This window comes from Aspergillus ambiguus (assembly GCF_047715705.1).
Source record: "Aspergillus ambiguus strain CBS 117.58 unplaced genomic scaffold BDV59scaffold_11, whole genome shotgun sequence".
Taxonomy (NCBI): Eukaryota; Fungi; Ascomycota; class Eurotiomycetes; order Eurotiales; family Aspergillaceae; genus Aspergillus; species Aspergillus ambiguus.
In genome coordinates, this window is record NW_027395524.1 from 230,333 (window position 1) to 253,229 (window position 22,897).

At 48.6% G+C, this 22,897-nt stretch overlaps 9 protein-coding genes across 9 annotated transcripts; 6 read left to right on the forward strand and 3 right to left on the reverse strand.

Annotated features, from left to right (window-relative positions):
- Positions 1-216: 216 nt before the first annotated feature.
- BDV59DRAFT_16059 (CocE/NonD family hydrolase) lies at positions 217-2,389 on the forward strand. Its single transcript, XM_073687545.1, has 3 exons — positions 217-494; positions 549-2,057; positions 2,119-2,389. Exons 1-3 carry the CDS (start codon positions 295-297, stop codon positions 2,210-2,212), a joined length of 1,803 nt encoding a protein of 600 aa, XP_073548981.1. The 5' UTR covers positions 217-294; the 3' UTR covers positions 2,213-2,389.
- An 865-nt stretch (positions 2,390-3,254) lies between these two features.
- BDV59DRAFT_176057 (uncharacterized protein) lies at positions 3,255-4,717 on the forward strand. Its single transcript, XM_073689374.1, has 2 exons — positions 3,255-3,531; positions 3,608-4,717. Exons 1-2 carry the CDS (start codon positions 3,443-3,445, stop codon positions 4,527-4,529), a joined length of 1,011 nt encoding a protein of 336 aa, XP_073548982.1. The 5' UTR covers positions 3,255-3,442; the 3' UTR covers positions 4,530-4,717.
- Positions 4,718-6,385: 1,668 nt separating this feature from the next.
- Positions 6,386-7,411, reverse strand: BDV59DRAFT_207232 (Alpha/Beta hydrolase protein; the record flags this gene model as incomplete). The annotated part of the gene is made up of 1 exon (XM_073694956.1): positions 6,386-7,411. One exon carries the CDS (start codon positions 7,409-7,411, stop codon positions 6,386-6,388), a length of 1,026 nt encoding a protein of 341 aa, XP_073548983.1.
- A 374-nt stretch (positions 7,412-7,785) lies between these two features.
- Positions 7,786-9,393, forward strand: BDV59DRAFT_176060 (NADP-dependent oxidoreductase). The gene is made up of 5 exons (XM_073689375.1): positions 7,786-8,095; positions 8,155-8,270; positions 8,337-8,507; positions 8,556-8,687; positions 8,759-9,393. Exons 1-5 carry the CDS (start codon positions 7,887-7,889, stop codon positions 9,232-9,234), a joined length of 1,104 nt encoding a protein of 367 aa, XP_073548984.1. The 5' UTR covers positions 7,786-7,886; the 3' UTR covers positions 9,235-9,393.
- Positions 9,394-9,912: 519 nt separating this feature from the next.
- On the reverse strand, positions 9,913-11,620 carry BDV59DRAFT_192572 (NADH:flavin oxidoreductase/NADH oxidase family protein; the record flags this gene model as incomplete). Its single annotated transcript, XM_073692068.1, has 6 exons — positions 9,913-9,972; positions 10,032-10,385; positions 10,515-10,764; positions 10,911-11,325; positions 11,387-11,492; positions 11,552-11,620. 6 exons carry the CDS (start codon positions 11,618-11,620, stop codon positions 9,913-9,915), a joined length of 1,254 nt encoding a protein of 417 aa, XP_073548985.1.
- Positions 11,621-12,325: 705 nt separating this feature from the next.
- BDV59DRAFT_207233 (NAD(P)-binding protein) lies at positions 12,326-13,493 on the forward strand (the record flags this gene model as incomplete). The annotated part of the gene is made up of 1 exon (XM_073694957.1): positions 12,326-13,493. Exon 1 carries the CDS (start codon positions 12,435-12,437, stop codon positions 13,491-13,493), a length of 1,059 nt encoding a protein of 352 aa, XP_073548986.1. The 5' UTR covers positions 12,326-12,434.
- A 1,955-nt stretch (positions 13,494-15,448) lies between these two features.
- On the forward strand, positions 15,449-17,284 carry BDV59DRAFT_176065 (uncharacterized protein). The gene is made up of 7 exons (XM_073689376.1): positions 15,449-15,704; positions 15,775-15,866; positions 15,934-16,183; positions 16,247-16,375; positions 16,449-16,485; positions 16,534-16,652; positions 16,718-17,284. The coding sequence occupies exons 1-7, from the start codon at positions 15,531-15,533 to the stop codon at positions 17,219-17,221; spliced, it is 1,305 nt and encodes a 434-aa protein (XP_073548987.1). The 5' UTR covers positions 15,449-15,530; the 3' UTR covers positions 17,222-17,284.
- Positions 17,285-18,436: 1,152 nt separating this feature from the next.
- Positions 18,437-20,495, forward strand: BDV59DRAFT_16099 (Zn(II)2Cys6 transcription factor). The gene is made up of 4 exons (XM_073687558.1): positions 18,437-19,150; positions 19,224-19,929; positions 19,983-20,086; positions 20,165-20,495. The coding sequence occupies exons 1-4, from the start codon at positions 18,482-18,484 to the stop codon at positions 20,435-20,437; spliced, it is 1,752 nt and encodes a 583-aa protein (XP_073548988.1). The 5' UTR covers positions 18,437-18,481; the 3' UTR covers positions 20,438-20,495.
- Positions 20,496-20,699: 204 nt separating this feature from the next.
- Positions 20,700-22,368, reverse strand: BDV59DRAFT_207235 (cytochrome P450; the record flags this gene model as incomplete). The annotated part of the gene is made up of 1 exon (XM_073694958.1): positions 20,700-22,368. The coding sequence occupies exon 1, from the start codon at positions 22,233-22,235 to the stop codon at positions 20,700-20,702; it is 1,536 nt and encodes a 511-aa protein (XP_073548989.1). The 5' UTR covers positions 22,236-22,368.
- Positions 22,369-22,897: the final 529 nt, after the last annotated feature.

A 22,897-nucleotide genomic window follows, 5' to 3' on the forward strand; every position in this document is an offset into this window, starting at 1 on the left:
CTATAATCCAGCACCCATTGCACCGGCCATGGCCCCACGGCGGGGGCTCGAGGCTTGGGGGAAAGACCCGGAGATAGGCGGCGCGAGACCGAATCCCGAAACACCGAAGGAACCAGCGCGCGATCATACGGTAAATCGTCTCATTCGCTATCTAGCTCGGCCAGGAAATGCCCGAGCAGGCTGTTGGTAGTGACATATATGTCGCTCTATACCCAAGTCAATCTTAACGGCGAAGGAATTACCGAACACCACGAAAAGAACGAATAGAACTGTCCACCGACACCAGCGTCCAAAATGGTAGTTCATGCTAGCGATGCGTACACAATCGATTTGGCATCATACCCCTACATCTTCGAAAAGAACGTGTCTGTTCCGCTGAAAAATGGGAGCTTCATCCGCTGCAATGTCTACCGGCCAAAAGCATCGGGACCTGATCGAAGGCACCCGGTTCTTGCCACTTATGGTCCTTATGGGAAGGACGTGCAGTATCTCCAGTACGTCCAAGCACTGGCGCATCATGTTTGAGTTTGGCTAACCGGGCTGTGTAGCTTCAACGGTCCGAGTTACGCAGAGGTTAACCCAGACCACAAAACGGAGCACTCGGCTTGGGAGACGCCAACTCCGAGCTACTGGACCAAGCACGGCTATGCGGTCGTAAGGGCTGATGAGACCGGAACGGGTCAATCCCCTGGTTTTCTCGATGCCCTCTCTGCAGCTACAATCGACGCCTTTTGCGAGCTGATAGAGTGGGCTGCCGAGCAGACTTGGAGCAACGGCAAAGTCGGTCTGCTCGGAATCAGCTATTTTGGTGCGACCCAATGGCAAGTTGCGGCGCGAAGGCCAAAGGGCTTGGCTGCCATCGTCCCATGGGAAGGCTTTTCCGACTTCTACCGCGATGCTTGCCGGCACGGTGGGATTCTCTCCAACGCGGGTTTGGACACGATATGGGAGAGACAGATCGGTCCGAACCAGTATGGTCTCGCGGGACGAGCCGCACGAAACCGAGGCGATGATACTATTGAGGGCTCGTTATCTGCGGATGACTTGGCCCTGAATCGGGTCACCATCGTGGATGGGGCGCGAAAGCATCGGTTCCGACACGGCGATCGCTTTGCGTCTGTGAACTACAACCTCGAAGACATTCAGGTACCCTTGCTCAGTGTTGCCAACTGGGGAGGGATCCTGCTTCACCTTCGCGGCAACGTGCAGGGCTACATCCATGCGGGCTCGGATTTGAAGTATCTCCGTTTCATTGTTGGTCGACATGACCTCCCCTTCTATTATGCAGAAGAAGTTGAAATTCAACGGAGCTTTTTGGACGCCTTCCTCTTGGGCCATGACCGCGTAGGATGGTCGAGAAAGGGAGCTATCCCTCCAGTCGATCTAATTCTGCGGAAAGGCAACGTGGGTTACAATGACCCCAAATCCGAGAGCCAGTTTCCCAGAAGGAAGGAGAACGAGTGGCCCATTGCCAGGACGCAGTATACGCCCATGTTTCTTCACCCTGACGGAGGCCTGTCGTGGAGGAAAGCGACGACAGCCCTGATGACGCCGCGCAAGGTGGAGTACCAAGCATTTGGAGACCACGATGATTGCCGCGCGTTTGTGTCCTTTACATCAGCCCAATTCGAATCGGAAGTCGAGATCACTGGCCACATTGTGGTTCGGCTCAACATTTCCATGAGCCGCCGTCGCTGGCAGACAACTACACCTTCCGACATGGATCTGTTCCTGTCTCTCCGTCATATCTCGTCGTCTGGCGACGAAGTGTTTTACACGGGGACAACAGGAGAGCCGGCCCCAATTACAAAAGGCTTCCTGAGAGTGAGCTTACGAAGCACGAACTCTCAGCACCCTCGACATCGCCCGTGGCTGCCTCATCGCGATTACCTCTCCACTGACGTTCTTCCTGTGATTCCCAATGAAGTATACACCGTGGATGTGGAATTGTGGCCTACAAACGTTGTGGTGCAAAGAGGCGAGCGCCTAGTTCTAGATATTGGCGCGTCTGAACTGGCTGGTAGCGGCATATTCCAGCACAATGATCCAAGTGACAGGTAAGCTATTGACAGAAAACTGAATGATTATGACAAATAATAACAGACGGAAAATTAACAGGCCAGAAACTGTCTTCAAAGGCAACAACCATGTGCACTTCGGGGCTAATTACGATAACTGGATAAGCCTGCCTGTCATTCCCAGCAGCAGTTGACCCAGGTGCCTCTGTGGCCTCTCCAAGTTTCTCGCGCCGCACCTGCGGCCTTCTCACAAATTAGGAGATACCCCTAATGGTCAATGTTTCTTGTGGAGTATTTAAGATGTCTGCTGGCCTTACGCTCAGATCTTTAGGTCAGTTAAATCACTTCGATTTGACTCGGTTCACTCTTTCGAAATTTCCTTTTGCAACGCATATAAATAGCATACAGTTTTCGCTTCCTCGAACAATTTCCAGTAGCCGACCACTTTAGGGGCTCTATTTGTGAGGTAGATAACGCGGGCCATTCTGGAAGGGCTCGTAATATCTAATGCATATTTAAATTAGAGCAGTCGGGTACAGTCGGTTCTTCATTTGGGGTACAGTCGGTTCTTCATTTGAGTGATCCAGGCCGAAAGGTCTCCACCTGAGCCAGCCAAATGTGAGCTTTCCTCACCTGGCTCTGTGCTGCAATCGAAAGAGTTATTTGTTTTAGGTTCATGGCCCTGGTCCCTGTGCATCGCACCTATCCATAGTGCACTCACGCTAGTCGCACGAGCGCTAAGATTGCGCACTAACTCACACCATTTAGGTGTACCCAGCAGATTACTGACCATATATAAGCCACACGCCGGCCGGTTTGTAGTTGGGTGGGTGACCACCAGCGAATTCCGGCTGTTGTATGTTTTTATTCCTGGTTCTGTCTTTGGCTCTTGATTTGTAGCGCTTGCTGCTATACCTTCCGTAGCGCAAAACCCGAATTTCGCGTGTATATATCGAATTATACTAAAAATTTTGATCTATCAGATGGGTGTCATTGTCGATGTCGGACGATGGCTTTTTCGAGCATAATTTGGCAACGCATCTGAGATTCTGTCGGATCTGCAGTTTAGTCGGTTTCGGTTGACGATGGTTACGGTATCAGTGGAATACTCCAAAAGCCCAAAGTGCAAAACTGGTGGGGTGTCGTTGGGAGTTGGGATCGGACAGTTTGTTCCCCCGCTCCGTCTTAAAAGTCGTTCAGCTATTTTTGGTTTGCACAAGCACAAGAGCTTAATATGTGCCGGTGGCCTTTGGGGGGTCCACACAACCTTGCCGTCCCTAGGTCCTCATTTACTTAATATTCTCGTCTTAAAGAGGAAATCTGCGCAATATTCTTGATGCCATCATTGCTGGTCGACATCGCTCCGACACCATTATCAGCCCCCATCATCATTTCCCGTACATCTCCCGAGGTAGCTCCATTAGATGCTGCGCTCTGTGCCTTATCACGCCGCCAGCATCATGTCTTCAACTGCAGGCCGCCCGTTAGCGACATCAGCGACGACTGCTGCGTCGTATGTGACTCTCTGCTCTACTTCTCATCGGACATACTGACCAATGCTTCCCCTGCTCCTCTCGCTGACCGAGTAGAGGATCAAAGTGTCCAACTGTCCAAGTCGATTTTGGAGGTCAAAAGGTTGATGTACCCAAGGGCGGCTACTATGACCGTTACCGCATGAACCCAAACTTGGACGAGGTTGCCCGCGATCCGGCCGTCGGACCGGATCTCGACTTCTTCTGGAAGACCCCGAAGAAGCTGGTCAATTCGAGAGTCGGCCAGATATACGCGCCAAACTTCTACTACCGCGCCAGGAGCGTCCAACTCCTCTTTCTCGCGCCTCTCAACCGCTTGCAGTCCAAGCTCCCGTTTCCCTTGGAACCCATTGCAGCGTTACCAGGATTCGGCTTGGTGGCGTTGACATTTTACTCGTACCTCGTCTGTGACAATGATCCTTACAACGAGGTCTCGATTGCGATTATTGTCCGTCAACCGGGTAGAAATAGTTACAGTACGACCCAACTCCTTAGCTCTTTATGGAATCGAACCTTCTACGGGTATGTGTTGGCGCTACCCGTCAATACCGAGATTGCTCGAGTACGAGGTGTATACGGATACCAATTACCCAAATGGCTCGCCAACATCAATTTGGAAATGGACGATCGAAATATCAAAGCCGACATTACCGCAACTGATGGGACATCCGATTTGACGCTGGACGTACCCCTTCCGGCTCTTAAGACTATCCCATCCGAATCTTCGATCGTGACTAACAACGCGATCAATAAGATCGACGGGAAATGGTACCAGGTGGCAGTCCAGACGAATCCACTCCTGGTAACACAGTGCCTTGTCCCCAGGAATGTCAGGCTCTCTCGGGCCGAAGGTCCGTTGAGTAAGCTTCTCAACGAATTGGGCGCTTCGACCATCCTGCGAGTGGATGTACTTAAGGATGCACAGATGATCTTGAATATGCCCACACCCTTAAGAGCGTTTGATGATATCAAGCTTTGAAGACGACAATGCGATCCCCCTTCCAGTCGAATGACGACCATGCGGACTTGTAGCATACAATGTTCCGTTCAGGATAAGGCTCCTGAGCATGAGTCTGGCCGGTGGGAAAGAGACGTGCTTGTGTTTGATTTTACATTATAGATAGGCATGCTCGAAATTTACCCTATAGTGCCTTCAGTAGTAATTTATTTCGTTTGCTTAGGGACTGTCGAGGACCCATTTGGAGTAAGTCATAGAGATACGAGGCGCCTTGAGACACAACAATCTCCGAATACGAGGCCTCATATCGGTTGCTACTATAGATTTCACATACCAAAGGAATATAGGCTCGAATACCGACTTTTACCATCAAACTTATGATCCTCACAGACTTGTCAAGCGTGCGTGAGCACAGATAACCACAAGCCAGTAGGATGGGATGCATTGTTGTAATACGCGGCGTTGGTGACGACATATAGGATGTGCTTAGTCATTTCTAGAGTTCCTTAGTTAATACATAATGGTTTGTGACGGCAGAGCGTACGGAGTTATATCAGTACAATAGCAAGCACAAACTAAAAAGAGGGGATTTTTAAGGCTCGTGGCCTGGAGAGGAGGAAGAGAGGATGAGATCGTCACATGAGATTAATGTCCATGGATCGGCTGGACCTACGGGGGACCCACAAATTAAGCATTCCATGCATCTAAGCAAGGGACTTATAAGTGGCGAAAGGGCTGGGGCGGATGAACAAACTATCCGGCTTGTCCCAATACGGCCTCTCACCAAATTATACACTTCAATGGACCAGACTTCCTTCCAACGTGTCAGGTGCTTGCCTCGGCAGAAGAAACTAGGTCATCTTTTCCCTCTCGGTGCAATGATTGAGTCGAATGTATACTAACCATCGACGTAGAATACTCAACGGAAACTAGCGCTGCCGTCAACAAGACCCATGTTAGCTTCCATCCATGCATCAGTCGTCCTCCTGCTTATTACTATCCACGCGTAGTTATGAATAATCTTTTGTCCCTCCTCGGAAGCCATTTGGACGAATGAAAACGCAAGGGAGTGTATCCACGGGTGCAGTATCCCCTGAATATTGAGCAATGATGGCCTGCACCACGTGTACAATGACTTCCCGTCAATGAATTATGTGGCGATATCGACATACTACTTTAACCCACTCCCACGATATCTAAGGGTGATCAAGGGTTCTCAACATAAATGTTGGAGGATAGTAATTCTTTGCTAGAAGCAGTGACCTGCCTGAAGACAAGAGTATTAAAGATTGGCCTATAACGCCCACACATATATAGAAACCTCACTTAAGACTTTCTATTATTTCTGCGGCTGGCCTCCTAGGATACTCTTTACTATCTTCGGCCTTAGTATAAGTACGTTCTCACGTGGAATCTATGACGCAAGGTCCCTAATTATATCACATTCAATAGATGTATACCGGTAAAGATTGTCTTGCCTTTGTTTTGAATATATTAACTAATGACTCTTTATCTTAAAATAGTTACCTTCTTTTCCTTGATTCCTTTAAGATGAGCAGAACGTAGATATATTGTAGAAAACTGAGACTCTAACATAAGCGAATATCGCATAACATATCAATGCAAACGCAAGCCACAACTAAATGGTTGAATGTTCTCTCGAGTTGGCAAAAGAGGGAATCAAGACGCCGGTGATGAGCAACCTAACCAACATATCAAGAATTGCAGTAAATATCATGGTAAATAACGCCCTATGAGTATGGGATTCTTCCTTATTAGCGATCAACAGGTTCGGATGTATTTATTTATCTGGTCCTGGCATTCTACAACGCCATGCAATATAACACTTCGCTCCTGTTGCACCGGTCGAAAGGCGGCTATGGGTCACTTTTCATAGCCAGGACCTCCTCTATCTCGTCTGCTGCCTTTCCGTAAACCGTTTCCCGGAGACTTTTCTCGTAGTCTGTCTTCGCCAGATGGTCCCAATAGTGCGGTACGCCTTCAATGACCTCGCAATTGACCCGCTTCCCCAATTCTTTGAGTCTCACAGCTGCGGCATTACCCTCGGCCAGTAAGGGGTCCAAGCCAGCAGGTTTGATAAATATCCGCTCCGGCAACGCCATCTGGATCACTTCGGACGGAGCGAGCCCTGGAGAAAGGTACATTTGGCCTTTATGTGGCATTTCACGTAGATTCCAAAAGTAAGCGCGGTCAAAAATGTCACCAACAAGTCTGGAAGAGGAAGCGGGCTTTTTCTTCAGCGCAACAAAGTCTGGATTGGAGGCAGCCCGCTCAGGGCGGGTTTTGGTCAGATCCATTGGCGGGTAAAACGCAGTTACACCTTTCACCGTGCCAAGCGTTGCAGGATCAATCCGGGGATCTTTATCAAGAAGAGCTTGCCACAGCATGAACAGCAACGCAAACGCCATCTGACCACCTACACTGAAGCCTGTGATAAAAGTGCGGTGTTTGTCAAGCCCCATATTCGCGGCGTTTTTCCAGATATGGAGTATGGCATCTAGACAATCCAAAAGAGGGGTTGGATAGGGATGCTCAGGTGCGAGGCGGTAATTGACTGCTGCGACGACAGCACCTCGCGCGGTAAGGGTAGCAATGAAACGCTCGTCATGGCGGGCATGCCCGACACACCAGCCTCCTCCGTGCAGGACTATCACGATAGGATACTGCGCTTTCTTCGCAGTCATTTGGTTTAAGCCAGGGGGGTGATAGAAGAACACATCGAAACTACCCTGAGACTTGGACAAAGTTGATGCAACTGGTACTCGGGAACTTGGAATAAGTGATGAAGTAGGATGTCTTCTTCCATCCAGCCAAGCAAGAACCCTAGTTAACCACCTCAGGATGCGCAACTTGCAGTAAAAAGCGAGCGAATTCAATGCCATGGCTTTAAGATTGAGCTTGAGGGGGAAAAAATGGTAACTAAAGTCTAGGTCGTAGGATGAAGCATGAATATTCAATCCCAAAACTGAAGACAGAAGGGAGCTTGTTGCCCGAGACCCCACGTCCTTGCACGCTGTTTTGCACATCCCCAGCCATTCTGAGATCCAAGCTATTATACACACGGCTCAGTTGTTATGCCGAAAAATACATGAACGATTTAGACTTGGGGGCTTAAGCACCAGGCGATCTGGGAGTGTGGGGCTCGGCAGGGGTAAGGAGACCATTAAGTCCAGTTAGTGTACGACGGCGGTCGGAAAGGAGCCGGATAGTTTGTTGCTCCGAGGATGTTGCCACTCACACATGTACAACGGTTGGACTGGGACCCTGACTGGGACAGACCTTCGGTGCCAGCGCCAGGCTTAGATAATCTACCCTACCTTTCATGAAGTCATTTATTCACTCGTAATATCCTTCCTAATGCCCCAGACGTTCGGCACTCTTCAGGATAAGATGCTTTCTCTCAATACCCCAACGTACTCACCGCCCTCTGGGTATCAACTTTCCGAACTGCCAAAGCCTGTACTCGAGCACAGCGATGATGTGATTATTAGGGTCCACGCAGCCAGCATTAATCCCATCGATGTCAAAAAGGCGAGCGGAATCTTGAAAAAGGCGATCAAGGATGAGTGAGAAAATTATCTCTCGAGTTTTCCTGATCACAATAATGCTGATCATCCTTCACTAGCTTTCCTTATAAGATCGGCTACGATTGTGCCGGTACTATAGTAGAGGTCGGCAGTGGCGTGAGCCATCTGAAGGTTGGCGACGAGGTATACACTCGGCTGCCAGAAGCCTCTCGAGGTACGCAGATTCTTCCTAGTCCTCTGGCCTTTTCTTTTGTGGCTGTATCTAAAGCATTACAATTAGGCTCATGCAGTGAGTTCGTGAACTGCCCGGGGAAATATGTCGCTCTGAAACCGCCTTCTTTATCGTTTGTCGATGCTGCCTCTATCCCATTGGCAGCAATGACAGCCCTGCAAGCACTACGGCGTTACGACGGTGATCTTACTGGAAAAACCGTACTTGTTCCCGCTGGTTGTATGTTTGCGAGGCCCTCTGACCTTTGCTCTATTAACTTTACAATAGTGGGTGGAACAGGTTTATTTGCTTGTCAATTGGCCAAGCATGCATTTAAGGCCGGTAGGGTAATCACAACAGTGTCAACCTCGAAGATACCCAAGGTAAACGAGCTCTTAGGGAACGACACCGTCGATGAGAGTAAGCCAGCTTCCCCATCCCCTCGGAAGCACAAAATCTTTCTTAGGAAAAATAAACTCACCTATCTTTAGTCATCGATTATACCAAAGTAGATCCCAAGGATGCAATTCAGCCCGGCACAGTGGACTTCCTTTTTGATACCGTTGCAAACGCAATGGAATACTTAAGCTTAATGAGGCCTAAGACAGGTTGCATTATTTCGGTTTCGACTGTTCCGTCAGGTGATCAGCTTCAAGCTTCCTCTTTAATGCAATTACCCGATCGGCCAGTCCTCCCGCTGCCAATTAAGTTTGCTCTAAATATCATGGATAGCGTTCGTAAGTTTCGGGCGCGGCGCTATGGTGTTACCTACTCATACATGTTTCTTGAATCGAGCGGCAAGGATTTGGATACGCTGAGAGATTTCGTTGAGTCCGGTAAGCTGAGGACGGTTGTGGGGACGATCGCTAGCTTAAGGGACATTCAAGCTGTCCAAGCAGCGTGCCAAACCGTCTACAGTGGTCGGGGTGGCCTTGGGAAGGTGGTTATCAGGGTTGTTGACGAATAGGCCACCAAGCCTAGAGTGCAGTTTCCACGCAGCTCATATAGCCTCGCGGGCCAAATTGGGTGCCTTTTTTTTACCTTCTTTCTTTCCTTCTCTCTTTCGTATTGGAGAGGAAAAGTCTTGGACCTGCGAATTGTACTATATGGACTATTAATATATGACACTTGGTTCCCATAAAAGTGAAACGTCTAATTATTATCAGCGGCATATAAGCCACTAATTATCACTAAGAGTCTTCCTAGGACTTAATTTTCTCTCATGTGAAGTACTCTGGCGCCTTGGTGATCGTCTACGAATAATGGAAGCGAGGGTCGCCTCAGAGTTTGAATAGTGGATGTCGAGGCCCGGGTAGTTATCAAATCTCCATTCTCAACAATAATACTTCATTTGATACGTTAATCTACTGGTCAAGGGATAACCCCGGATTTTATGCCTAGCACTGCGTTAGTTTTCTACATGGCTGCGATACTGCCTACAGCCTGTCTGATATACTTGAGCACTACACATTACTGGCACAGATTCGAGGGGAGAGTTCTCATACTAAGTTACATCATAGAAGCAATATTGGAAAGAATGTTCACCTTGCATGTGAACAAAACAACTAGAGCGTGCGATTACAAAAGTTGCCCATTAGGTCGCCATCATCAGTCACTTTCCTTTAGCTCCTGGATACAAGCCTAACTACGGTGCATGTGCGATAAGTCCGGCAGCTAGGCGGTGAATTTGCTCACGGAAGTATTGCTAGGATACGTCAGAACAATGCGTGGGAGGCAAGGTATATTCTTCGATATGGAACCTACTGTTTCTGCACCGCCGCCCAACATCTTTATTTGCAGTAGCCTCGCCAGAAGTGGGATAGGAACTTTGGGAAACACCACTCTGGCTTCTTGATCAGAATATACATCATCCATTATTAGTCGCGGAAAGTCGGGGCGAAGAACTGCTGGCCGGCCGATGCCGACAAGGTCACATACGCCATCCTTCAACGTAGCCTCGATTCCCTCTCGGGTACGAAATCCTCCAGTAAGAAGGAGAACTAGGCTTGGGAACCGCTTCCTTGTTTGTCTCGCAAAATCTAAGAAGAAGGCTTCTCGATATACTGTATTCGAACTCCTGGTATTGCTAGGTTCATCTCGCAGCCCACGGCCCATCATCTAGGTGTGTTAAATATGATCAGCTTTAGTATAAGTCTGCTTTATAGATTTAAATGGGGTTTTATGGATAGTAAATGATAGGGACAACAAGCCGACACTAGGTTGCAGACGAATTCCATATATACGTACCGTTGGGTCTTCATATGTTCCGCCAGATATTTCAAGAAAATCCACGCCAGCCTCGGAAATGAGTTGAATCTGTGTCATGGTGTCTTCAAAATCAGATGCGTCATGGTCAGCGGAGTTCAGCTTGATCCCGATGCAGAAGGTCGAAGGAACCGCGCTTCGTATGCGGCGGATAATTTCGAGAACAACACGGGCTCGGCGTTCAGCAGTACCGCCATAATTGTCCTGACGAGTGTTGCTCTGCGGGTTTTGACTCGCATATTAGTCCAACTGCGGTCCAACGGGCCGTGTTACAGTCTGTTGCTTACTAGTGGGGAGAGAAATTGCGCTAGACTCACGTTCCAGTTAGCCGACATGACCTGCTGAAGACACTCGACTGGAGACCGAGAGATACAGAACTTACACAGAAGATAACCGTGCGCTGCATGTATTTCAATCCCATCAAACCCGCACTGCGCCAAAACACGCGCACAGTTTACAAACTGGGTGATGACATGATCAATATCCGCATGGGACATGGCTTTTGGCACCCCGAAAACGGTATTCCTAATGATAGTTGCAGCCAACCCATTTCCGACATGAAGGGGCACTTCACTCGGCGCAATGGCTTTCTCGAAAAGGCCCCGTTTCCCTGCACCTCTCGGGGACTGGCGACCAGGATGGCATATCTGTGCAATCGCGGGCGTGCCGTATTGGTTGCAGGTGTCTGCATATTGTTTCCAACAATCTAGAGATTGGTGATCATCTCCTCGATATTCATGTGTAGCCAGATCACCATACCCCCCTAGATGACGTATGTCGACTTGTACATTTCCTTTTTGCGTTGTCAGTTTCATCGCCAAAATGTACTCGAGAACCTCTCAGTATTCTTATACCTGTGAGAAGGGCACCCCATCCACCCTTGGCCCATTCACCGTAAACACGAGAAATCCGTTTGCCTGGTAAATGTCCCTTATCTGCCAGCCCCTCGGCCATAGCAGCCTAGACAAAGGCTGTCAGCTGATATCGGCGAGGTAAAGAATGACTACATTTTGCTTTACCTTCACCAAACGATTGGGCAGAATTAAGCCACATGGTAGCCGGAGTGGTTCCTTGATATCTGATCCCATCCTGGAAACGGGCCTCCGTTAGATCAAGCCTAATGATTGCGTTCCCGTTTGAATTGTGGTAAGAGAGCAGAGAAATATGACTTTATTTGTCCCTATTACCTTCTCCGTAGATTTCACAAAACAAATGAACAACACCTGCGCCACGGAGGGCAGGCACTTGGCAACTGCTGCCGAGGTTACCGTCAGACAGGAGTTGCCATATGCGTCGGTGTGGAAGTTCTATGGGGCCTGTTCGATCCGAATTATTGCGACTGTTCTTGGTGGATTTCTCCAGATGCTATCTGTACGCGGTACCTAAGATATCATTCGCCCCGAAGGACTGGCCTAACTAACTTAGTTACAGGGAAGCTTTCTTGGCAGACTTCTAGATGCATTTGGCGGAGATACGAGTCGGTCAAACCATCTATCCGGTTTGACTCCACCAGATATTGATTTCCAGAAACCAGAGACCTCGGCAGAAGTTCAGTCACGAATATCACACTAGCAGAAGCTCCAGGGTGCCGTGGAGTCACTGGGACCACTCTATCCATCAGGACCAGCAGTTGGTAAGTTTTAGGTGCCATGTTTGGTGGAACTAAATCGGGAGAATTGACAACCCCGACCCTTCGTGCAGAGACCCACTTCCATTGCGCCACCGCAACTTGAGAAAGTCCTTTTTCATTCGTCCGCATGTCGAATAAGCTATCAACTAAAACGGCCGTATCTGTGCGTCGCGGTTGAGGAGGCAAAGGTCCATATGTATGGGGGAGATATCTAACCCTCTAATCCCATCCCACCACAGAAGTACGGCATTCTAGCTACACAACAAACTGTCATGACAGATCCCGTATCTCTTGTGACGGGTGCCAGCGGGTTCATCGCCAGCCATGTGGTTCAGCAGCTCCTTCAGATGGGCCACAAGGTACACGCCACCGTTCGCAGTACCAGGAACAGGAGGAAGATTCAGCATCTCCTGGACATGCAGGAGCAATGGCCTGGCAAGTTGACGTTGTTCGAAGCCGACTTACTTACACCGGACTCGTTTAACGTTCCAATGAAAGGCTGTTCTGTGGTCTATCATATTGCTTCGCCGTTCTTTATCGAAAACACCATCCGCAATGGCCAGAAAGAGGTCGTTGAGCCGGCTCTGAAAGGGACTCAGCATGTGCTGGATGCAGTCCAGAAATGCGAGACGGTCAAGACAGTCGTCTTGACGTCGTCCGTGGCGGCGGTTTTTGGTGACAATGCCGATGTCCTAGAAATGAAGCAGAAGACCCTCTCTGCCGAGTATTTCAACACAACCAGCTCCGTTGAATACAACGCATATCCTTATTCGAAGGTGGTCGCGGAGAAAGAGGCCTGGAGGTTGTATAACGCACAACCACAGCCCGCGCGCTGGAGGCTGGTGACTATCAACCCTGGGCTCGTCCTGGGCCCGTCTTTATCTCCAACCTCTGCATCCGGGAGCCTCTCCTTACTTGACCAGCTCCTCCGCGGCCAACTGTTCCTAGGAGTACCAGATATGTGGTTCGCAATGGTTGACGTGCGGGAGGTCGCGACAGCCCACATTCGAGCTGCCGAAATTCCGGAATCCCATGGACGCTATATCCTGGCAGATATGACGACGCATAGTTTCGTGGAACTTGCTCGTATCCTGCGGTCCATTACCAAATCTTCACGAATTCCTACACATAGACTTCCGAATCTCCTGATGCGCATATCTGGGCCAGTGCTGGGGTTAAGTCAGAAATGGTTGAGACTCAACCTTGGAATACCTTTTGACGTCAACAATCGTCCCAGCTTGGATGATTTGAAAATTGTCTACCGGCCTATAGAGGAGACGCTGGCGGATCATTATAGGTCATGGAAAATATCGCAGAGCCCATCTAATTAAAGTTTGAGGGCCCTCCACAATGCATTGGAAAGGTAGCGGCTCGTGTCACTCCTATTCCAGATAGACGCTTCAAATTGTACTCATTTCTTCGTGACTTGGTTTCCCTCCATTGTTGTTGGGGGAACCGCATCCTCCATAACTGTTCAACCCCAATCAGACCCGGGCTTCCAATTCATATCGACGAACTCTGCCATTTGAAGTTCTTGATTTTCACGAGGATTCCTGGCTTCAAATTATTGCGCAACACACAAAATTCTTCCTCTTTGCCCCAGACTGCCGACCGAAGATACTCGCCAAAGAGATGGCCCGGGAGGTCGGCCTTGGCGAGAGATATCCATCATACGCTACTCTGCAGTTTGAATATGAATATCAACCAAATTGACCGCGATGTTTGATATATGAAGAGGCTCCATTATTCAGCGATCGCGGTTATGGTCATGTATCTTCTTATGCAGGATGTTAGCCAAAGCCACCACTCCTGTGATCCTGGGGGCTTTGCTAGTAACAAGCCATCGCGGAGATAGTATTTGTTTCCCTCATACTTCAGAGTCCCATGACCCATCATCTAGTTATGTCAATCGCTGTCAGCACATTTTACAAACATCTTCTCCCAGGTCATCATTAGTACATATGCATGTAAGTAGCATAGATGGCCAATTATAACTAGGCTTTGCCTTTTAATACGGACACAGGAGAAGAGTCAGTACTCTAACCTGTCGCGGTGAAAAAATAAGAGCATGTTCGGTCTAAGGTGTCCCTGCTCCAGGTTAATGTACTTGCACAAGCCAAGAACAACAGGCAACGGGCCTAGTTCTGCATGGGGATAGCAGGGTAGAAAAGGCAGAGATCATTCCGTACTGGTTGACCATTGTATAAAACAAAATGTTTCATTATGAGTTCCCACGAAGGGCCCGTCGCCACTATACTCCGTAGTCTACGGTGATGGCGAATTACTGGATCAGACACAGCCTCCCAAACGGGAAAGCGCGTCGCTGCGGCTTAGCATTGTGGTGCGCGGGTCTCCACGTGAGCGTCACGAGACTCGTGTCAAATGCGTCGCAAATCCTGAGCGGTCCGCTCGCTGACTTGGACTTTCGAGAAAAGCTTGTAACTTTCATAAATGGTCTGGGGCGCTGGGAGCACTAGCTGAGCCGCCAGTATCCCGGCTCTCCGGGATTGTTAGCTCGGTCGTGAGACTTAAGCAAGACCTGTGGCAATCGGGATATCCCAAAACCCGGCCACGGAGGCGGCAATAATAAGTCACTTCCCGATCGTTGGCACGCTTGTGTGTAGGACATGATCGGTCTATCTTTCTACTCCATGACGTATCGAAGTTTTCTTTGGCGTAATACATGTTCTTTTGGCTTTTACCGACATAGGAGGTTTCACAGAAGTCCGCGATATCAGGGTCGTCTTTGTACATCATCATGTCTCCAACCTGTCTAGTTTCGAAGAACCCAAGAAACCTCAGGAGCTTTTATAATACATCGACATATCGCAAGCTGCATCTCTACAAACATTCGAGCTGCCTCATAGCGTGGGGCATCCGAATACATAACACGATTCACCGTGACTGCATAATTGTAGCCTTGAATCCAACATCAAGCAAGTTACTAAGGGCCATGACGTAGTATATCAAATCCTTAGAAGTCGGTATTTTGACTATGATGTACGAGACCGCCTTACTCCGCACGTATCTATCATACAGACCGTGCGCGTTGCGTCAGCGCAACAGAATTGACGTGCCTCTAGACTACTAATTGCAATTAAGCAGCTTAGACATGTCTCAGTAATCCGTTATATTGCTTTGCGACACTTAGGATATCACAAGTGTTCCTATGCGGGGTATCTGCATTATTCGTCACCATCCATCAATAGCAATGGCGAGATCCGGTCCGAAAGGCGGGAAACAAGGGGGGCAGGAACTTTTATCTTTTGCCCGTATCAATTGTACAATTAATACTATTAGTTCCGACATATTTAATTTCAAGCATCTTTACTTCCTGTATATGGCAGTCAAACCATACTACTCCTCTCATGGCTGAAATGACTAAACCCATCCGTTTCCTGATAGCAGGAGCCGGGATTGCCGGTCTGGCCACTGCGCTTGCGATCAACAGAATTTCCAATCTACCCAATGTTGATGTCCAACTTTTTGAAAAGGCCAGTGTACTGACAGAAATCGGAGCTAGTATTGCTATCAGTCCAAATGTATGAGTTTACCCTTCCCTATGCGCCATGATCTTTGGTTTTGGGATGAAACTCATAATTTTCACGCTAGGGAATGCGAACGCTTGGGAAACTCGGTGTTCTCAATGCCCTCAGCGATGATATCGGGTACAGAGGTCCCAGTGGTATTCCTCAGATTTATTGGTATTACTCCTGAAGTTATGCATGGTACACCTATATCGCTCATTCTAACAGCTTTCCTATGCTACAGTCACTGGAAGACGAACGAAGTCATTTCAGTTGATGTACACCGTAATGTGCCTGATCCGTGCCACCACACCACCAGATTCCATCGCGGTCACCTGCATTCTGCACTGCTGCAGCACGTACCCCGAGAACGCATTCATCTGAGGAAAGCTGTGTCCGCCATGGAGATATATCCTGATAAAGTTGTGTTGTCATTTGGAGATGGAACTGTGGCTGAGGGGGATATAGTAATTGGAGCAGATGGAATCCGCTCGGTACGTACAATCTAGCCGGGATTTAACGCCCTGCTCATATTCCAACTAATACAATGTGCATAGAAAGTTCGACAGTCGGTTATTCCAGAGCACCGTCTCGAATTCACTGGAAAGGTATTTATGCGAGCGACATTTGACGCATCTCTAGTAGAGGGAAAAATTCCTGGTCTACCAGAAGACTCAACGCACTGGGTATTTCTGCCTAACAAATTGCCCCTTATTTTGGGCTTTTTGCTGACGATATTAATTTTTTATCTTCGAGTAGTGGGGCCCGAACGATAATTTCTTCGCCTCCCGACTCGGTAAGCTACCTGATAATGATGAAGTGTCCAACTATTGACATTTCCCAGGTAAAGGTCAGTTTACTACGGTGGGAGCATACGAAGACATACGAACATCCGACGAGATAGAAAATGCAATCTCGTGGGATGATGAAGGAGACATCAATTTTTTCCGGGAAAAATTCAAGGTATAGTCAAATATTCAGATCCCGACAGAGGGCATAAAACTGGGCAGAAGCTGAACTACTTCTAGAACTGGAATCCCATCGTGAGAGCTCTTACGGAGCTCACTCCCTCAGTTCGCATCTTCCCAAACTTTGCGGGCAATCCTCTTCCAACCTGGGTCTTTGGTTCACGGGTGACCCTCGTCGGTGATGCCGCACACACCCACGGCGGGGCGTTCGCAGCAGGAGGCTCCCTTGCCCTTGATGATGCATTTGCATTGGGACTTTCACTGAAACATGTCTTTGCCTCCTCTTCGTCTGATGGTGAGATCTTCACAAGGCAGGCTATCCAGAAGGCACTCGAGCTATACGATCAGACCCGACGACCGCACACAACGCGGTTGCTCAACATTATCCATGGCCTTATCGGTAGGGATACATTATCAACCGCGACTCCACAAGAGGCAGAGGCTAGGCTGTTATCAAAAACGGTTAATCGGCCGGATACCAGCTGGCTCACCGAACACGATGTGGAGCAGGAGTTTGAGAGGGTTATTCGGTTGGCATCAGCAGTGAGGCAAGGAACTACTTAATAACCCAAAAAGAATAGAATGAAAAGCGAAAAACATACAACAGCCGGGATTCGCTGGTGGTCACCCACCCAACTACTAACCGGCCGGCGTGTGGCTTAAGTACGGCTGAGCGGACGGGAAGCCCTGTTCTCCACACCCTATGGTCGTATGTGATCACTTTGAGCGATAATATATCCCAAATCTATAGATATTTAGATATGAAAGGGGCTCAGAACTATTCTTTACAGGCCAGAGGAGGGTAGGGAGAGTGATATCAGGAATTAACAACAAATTCTGGTGGAATAATATGTAAAGTCAACAGTTAGATGCATATGGATGTAACTTTGCAACCATTAGGCTTCTGTAGTTGTCGTGGTCGTGGTGCGAATAAAGGCGTCTCGCAAACGCCCGCGTAAAAGAAAAGATGTCGTCCTGCCACTGCTGGCAAGGTTGCCCCTAACAATGGAGCTAGTGGCCTTGGAGAATACTAGCCCAACTTCTTCCAACTCCAGGTCTTCAACTTCAGGCATGAAAGCAACTGGTAAACCAATCCGCCCGTAAAAGAACATATATATAATTTAACCGGAGGAATAAAGCCATTCTGTAGCTTGAAAGTCTTCAACCAGGTGGTGAGAAGGAAGCCAACAACACAACCGGGAAGCGTAGTGACGGCCAGAACCGACGGCTAAAACGCTCGTAACTGAAGATAGCCCTGGATGAAATTTACGATTTCACCGGTACGTTCTCCCTTGAGGGCTCCCAAAAATATCGACTCCTTAGTGAGGTAGCAGCAGGGCCGTCTCGCAGCACAGACTCCGGATTTTCGATATGTTCCACACTGGCCGTGTCCGACTGCTTACTCGGAGTGACTGACTGGCCGCTCCTTCGAGCACGAACTTTCGCTTTGCATAATGGGATCGTCTGTGTCCACCAGGGAAAGAAATTGGAAGAAAATCACCGGCACTGCCCAAATCCATTGTACAACCACGGGATATATCGAGTAACTTAAATATAAAACTCCACAGAAGCGCAATTCTCATACTGGCGGCGAAAAATTACCACAACAAGGAAAAGATCAACTTCTGATCTATTAGCGGCAGAATGTGGGGCAATGCGGACTCTGCGCCATGTTCAAGATCCAAATCTCTTGACACTTTGCCCAGTCAAATTAGCAGCGAACCAAGTGATGGCCGAAGGATGATAGCGGTCCCTTAATGTCACCCTTCCACATCTTCACTTCTTCTTTGCTTCACTTTGCTGGTAATAGCCTTCCAATCTGCCATGTCCACACGCAAACGATCCCCCCGATGTCTGCGATGCCAAGAGAGGCATGTGAAATGCGACAAGGCTAAACCTACTTGCAGCAGCTGCCGGAGTCTAAAATATCCGGCGATTTGCGAGTATGCTTCGAGGCATCTAAGGTTTCGACAGAGCCGCTATTCGTCAGCTCTGGCGAGAAACAACGCTGCTAGCTCAGAGAAGAGCCCTCCAGAGATTGATTTGGCAAACGAAGATGACCTGGAAGCTCTATCGGACGCTAGATGTGTTTTTCGAGGTCATGCAGGTCACCTGCACAGTGATATTCGGGCTGATATCCCTAGATTCTCGAGCACAGCACATACTACAGAGGCCCCAGTGCGGAGAACCTCCCAACCGTGCTCTATAACGTCATCACCAAAAACCAGCCTCGCGTCAGGGCCGAGGCAAACGATACTACCACAACCTCCGGTCTCTACGCTCGCTTTATCCACAGTTGGCGTAATACCAGCTGACTCCCCCTACGGTATCAGAGGGTCGCTATCCTCTGTCGATTTATCCCAATCCAGCGTGACCGCGGGATTCTTCCCACAAGAGACATCTTTTCGTGCGCCCCCTGAACCTCCACGCACTCTGACTAAGGAGCTGGACTGTAGGGTCTTTGCTTTCTATGTGGAACATGCTGGAAAGTGGGTGTGTGATACCCTTTATAGTGCATCTGACGACCGGCAAAAGACGATAAAGCTAACAGAAAGAATCTCCATAGATTGACATTGGCTCTCCGGGGGGGTACTTCCAATCTTATGTACCTCGACTTGCGCTTAGAAATTCTCTTCTCCTTACTGCTTGTCTTTCCTGTGCATCTAATCTCATGTACTTGCTTGGAATGATTGACAAGAAAGTCGAACAGGACTACAGTGATCAAGTGGTTAGCTTGATGATCCCTTTACTTTCATCTGAAAGCGCAAACTCTTCCAATGAAGCTCTCCTAGCTACAGTTGTTATCCTGCGGATGTCAGAGCAATTTCTCGAGCTCAGCAGCGACGCTCAACGGCATCTGCGGGGTGCGGCGTCACTCTTTTTGGATGGAACAGATTGGTCCCCTACGGAGTCTAACCTTGCAATTTCTTGTTTCTGGACCTACATGAGAGAGAGTATCCGTATATCATTTCTCCAAGAGCGACCGTGTCCATTTGAACTGAGCCATCTCAGCCTTCATGATGATGATATGACAACACCAGCCCCGGATGACGGAGTGTGGACAAATCGAATAACTTATCTCCTGGTTCAAGTCAGTTCCCTATGTTGGGGCCAAACGCAAACGCAACAGCGTCCTACGGACCGATCGAGAAAATTAAATATCCTAATTGATAACTGGAAAGCGCATCTCCCTCCCTCATTCCAACCTTGGTGTGCCTGTGAGCGTGACGCACAGCCCTTTCCGGATATTCGAGTCTTCACACCATGGCATGGTAAGAATTATTTCCGATTTTGTCTCCGCTATCAGCCTCCTGATTTTCTGTAGTGGTTGCTTGGCAGTTCTATTATACTGCGAAAGTATTGTTAGCTGTGCATTATCCCGACATCAGAGCAAGCCAGAGCCTACACAGTATCCACCGTTATATTGAAGTACGTTGACCAGACGTGACCTTTATGCTCTCCCTCTTCCCATGTATCTGCTTGATTAATTATCTATTGACTTATCAGGCGGCAATTGTTGCCCCTACTCGCTTACTATGTGGCCTCTGCATATCAAATACGACCAACGTGGGAACAAACCTTAATGGTAGCCATTTGATGGCGTGGTGTGGACGGTTTCTTTCTGGTCGAGCAGAGCAAAAATGCTTACTCGAATTTTTGACGGAATTCAGTCAAAATACTAAGTGGCCAAGTGGAGTTGATTGCACACGCCTTGAGGAATCATGGACGACATCGGTGCAACCCTGGATAAACAGTATCGAAGAATCGCCAGAAACCTAATCCTACAGGACTTTCCTGATCTTGAGAGTACATTGGTAATAATTTAAAAAATTCTCACAGTCCTGTGGTGCTATGAGCTCTTCTGCAGTGTACTTGACACGATAGGGTCCATGAGGGTGACTCTCCACGGAAACCTCCCTGGCCTGTTCAGTGGTGCAATAGTCGACGGTAGTCCGGACGAGTGGCACATCGCTCTGCCGGATATAATGATCTATGCCAAGTTATAAAATGAGATTACTGGCAGATAAAATTTAGCACGTTCTTAGTACACTTGTCTGGGAGTAACCTTAACCGGCAATTCTAAAGTATGAGCACTCAGCCCCTCCTTGATGCCAAGCTCCCAGCCAGGGTATAGAACGTTAATATCATATCTCCAAAACAAGGTCGCAATGATAAGTTGCATCTCAAAGATTGCGATATTTCTGCCAATACAGCCACGACCACCTTGCGTGAATGCTAGATAGCCTCTCTGCATCTTTGTGCTGTCTTGATGGAGCCAGCGCTCTGGAATGAATTCATCCGGTCTCTCCCCAAAAATGCTTGGGTCACGATGAATTGTACGAGTTGAAACCGAAGCCGTCGTCCCTTCTTCTAGCCATTCACCCGACACGTAGAGTCCACCTTTGGGAATGACGCGGGGTAGACCTGCCTCAAGAGATGGTCGGAGCCGCAAGCTTTCGTCAATACAAGCTCGGAGGTAGGGGACGTCTTTAATGGCACTGTAGGGCGGCACCCCCTGCTTGAAGCCCGGCAATGCTCTCTGAAGCTCTTCACGTAGCCTCTCTGTAACGTGTGGATAACTTGCAAGAAAATAGATAGTGTTCGTCAACGCGATCTCAGTATTTTCGGTGGCCCCGATGAGATTAACCGATTCGCTCAGGATCTCACCAAACTCTAGACAGCGTGCATCTCCATTTTTATCCCATAATAAGGTAGATACAAGGTCGTTGAGCGGTCTCTTCCGCAGTTTGATGCGCTCGACATCTTCTGCAAACCGTCTTCGGAGGAGACGGATGGTGATATCGCGAACTTCGCCTCCACCCTTCCAACCTTGATGCCACCAGGTCAGCGGCTTGACCCATTTCATGGCTTGGGAAGCCCATCCGACCATGACAACAGCATACGCTGATTGGACCATTCCCTGATATAAGTTGGCCTCGTATGTGTTGCCCCCAATAGTCTCGGCTGGGGCAATAAGCGTACCCCGCTCTAGAAATCGTGGATTCTGACTGAAAAGAGCTGCGCAGTTTGAATCGTACAGTGTTGCCAGGCTCACAAATTTCAGATCTAGTACGCGGGGTTCTCCAGGACCCGCCAAGCGCGCATCGATATATCCGATCATGTTCAGTAGGTGGGGTTGCAGCATATTCTCTAGTTCTACCACACTTTTTTGTGCAAAAGTCTGCGCGAATCGACGACGCTTTGCACTATGGATTTGCCGGTCTCGTGAGTCTGAAACGTTTAGGTGCGTCGAGTTGAAGGCGTTGTAGAATGTATCTTTGGTGGCAGGAGAACCATGTCCATAAATGTCTTTGATCGCTTGGATAGTGCTGAAGCTGACATGGGCTGGCCCGACACGCACAATGTCTCCGTGACGTTTGTGGGCATTATGGATAATAACAGTACGAGTATGGCGATACTGATGAACAACCGCCCAGAGATTGGTGAGCGCCGCAAAACCCACACTTGGAAACCGACGAAGCTTTTTAGTGTCCTGAAAATAGATGAATATCGGAAACAGAAACAGTCTCAAAAAGATTATGATAGCGATGACTTCGCAAAAGATGAGCCCGTACATTGTGCTGGCAGATGGAGGTAATCCTCACGAACTATGACGGTGCATCCATGGGGATGCTTCATCGCTCCTACATATATCTTCAGCCAGGGCAATTAACGACGATAGCATAGCTCACAGCCTTCCTGTGGCAACGATCTCAAACATGGAGTGTTCCTCGGCAAAGCTCAATCATCCTTGAACCGTCATAGGAATTCTGCCCATCCTCGGCGAAAGTTTGCCCTGTGACGTAAATGCTCTACTATAGGTGCTGGTATCTGCTTCAACATATCTGGCTGGGAAAAAGTGATACAAACGTGTCATTCCGAAGGGAGAGAGATCGGTAGCACCCTGATGATCGCCACCAACCACAAATTGAGTTGGATCTGCGCGATCTCTGGTGATTCGCCGAATAATTTCCTCTTAAGGTAACTTCCCGCGTCCTAGCCAGTCGGACCAGTTGGTGATGGGGGAATGTTCGACTTGGTAGCACAGGTTCCATTCTACAGTCTTCGCACTAATATTGAGACCGAGTTATAAGTGTCTGAAGGACATAATATAGAGAAATCAAGCATTCTCCCAGCTTGCCCTCTCATTCCATAAACCAGGCAGAGTTAATTTCACAATGTGTCTATATCTTCGTACTCTACAAAATCTCCTCCGCACTCGATTCCCCAGAATAAATG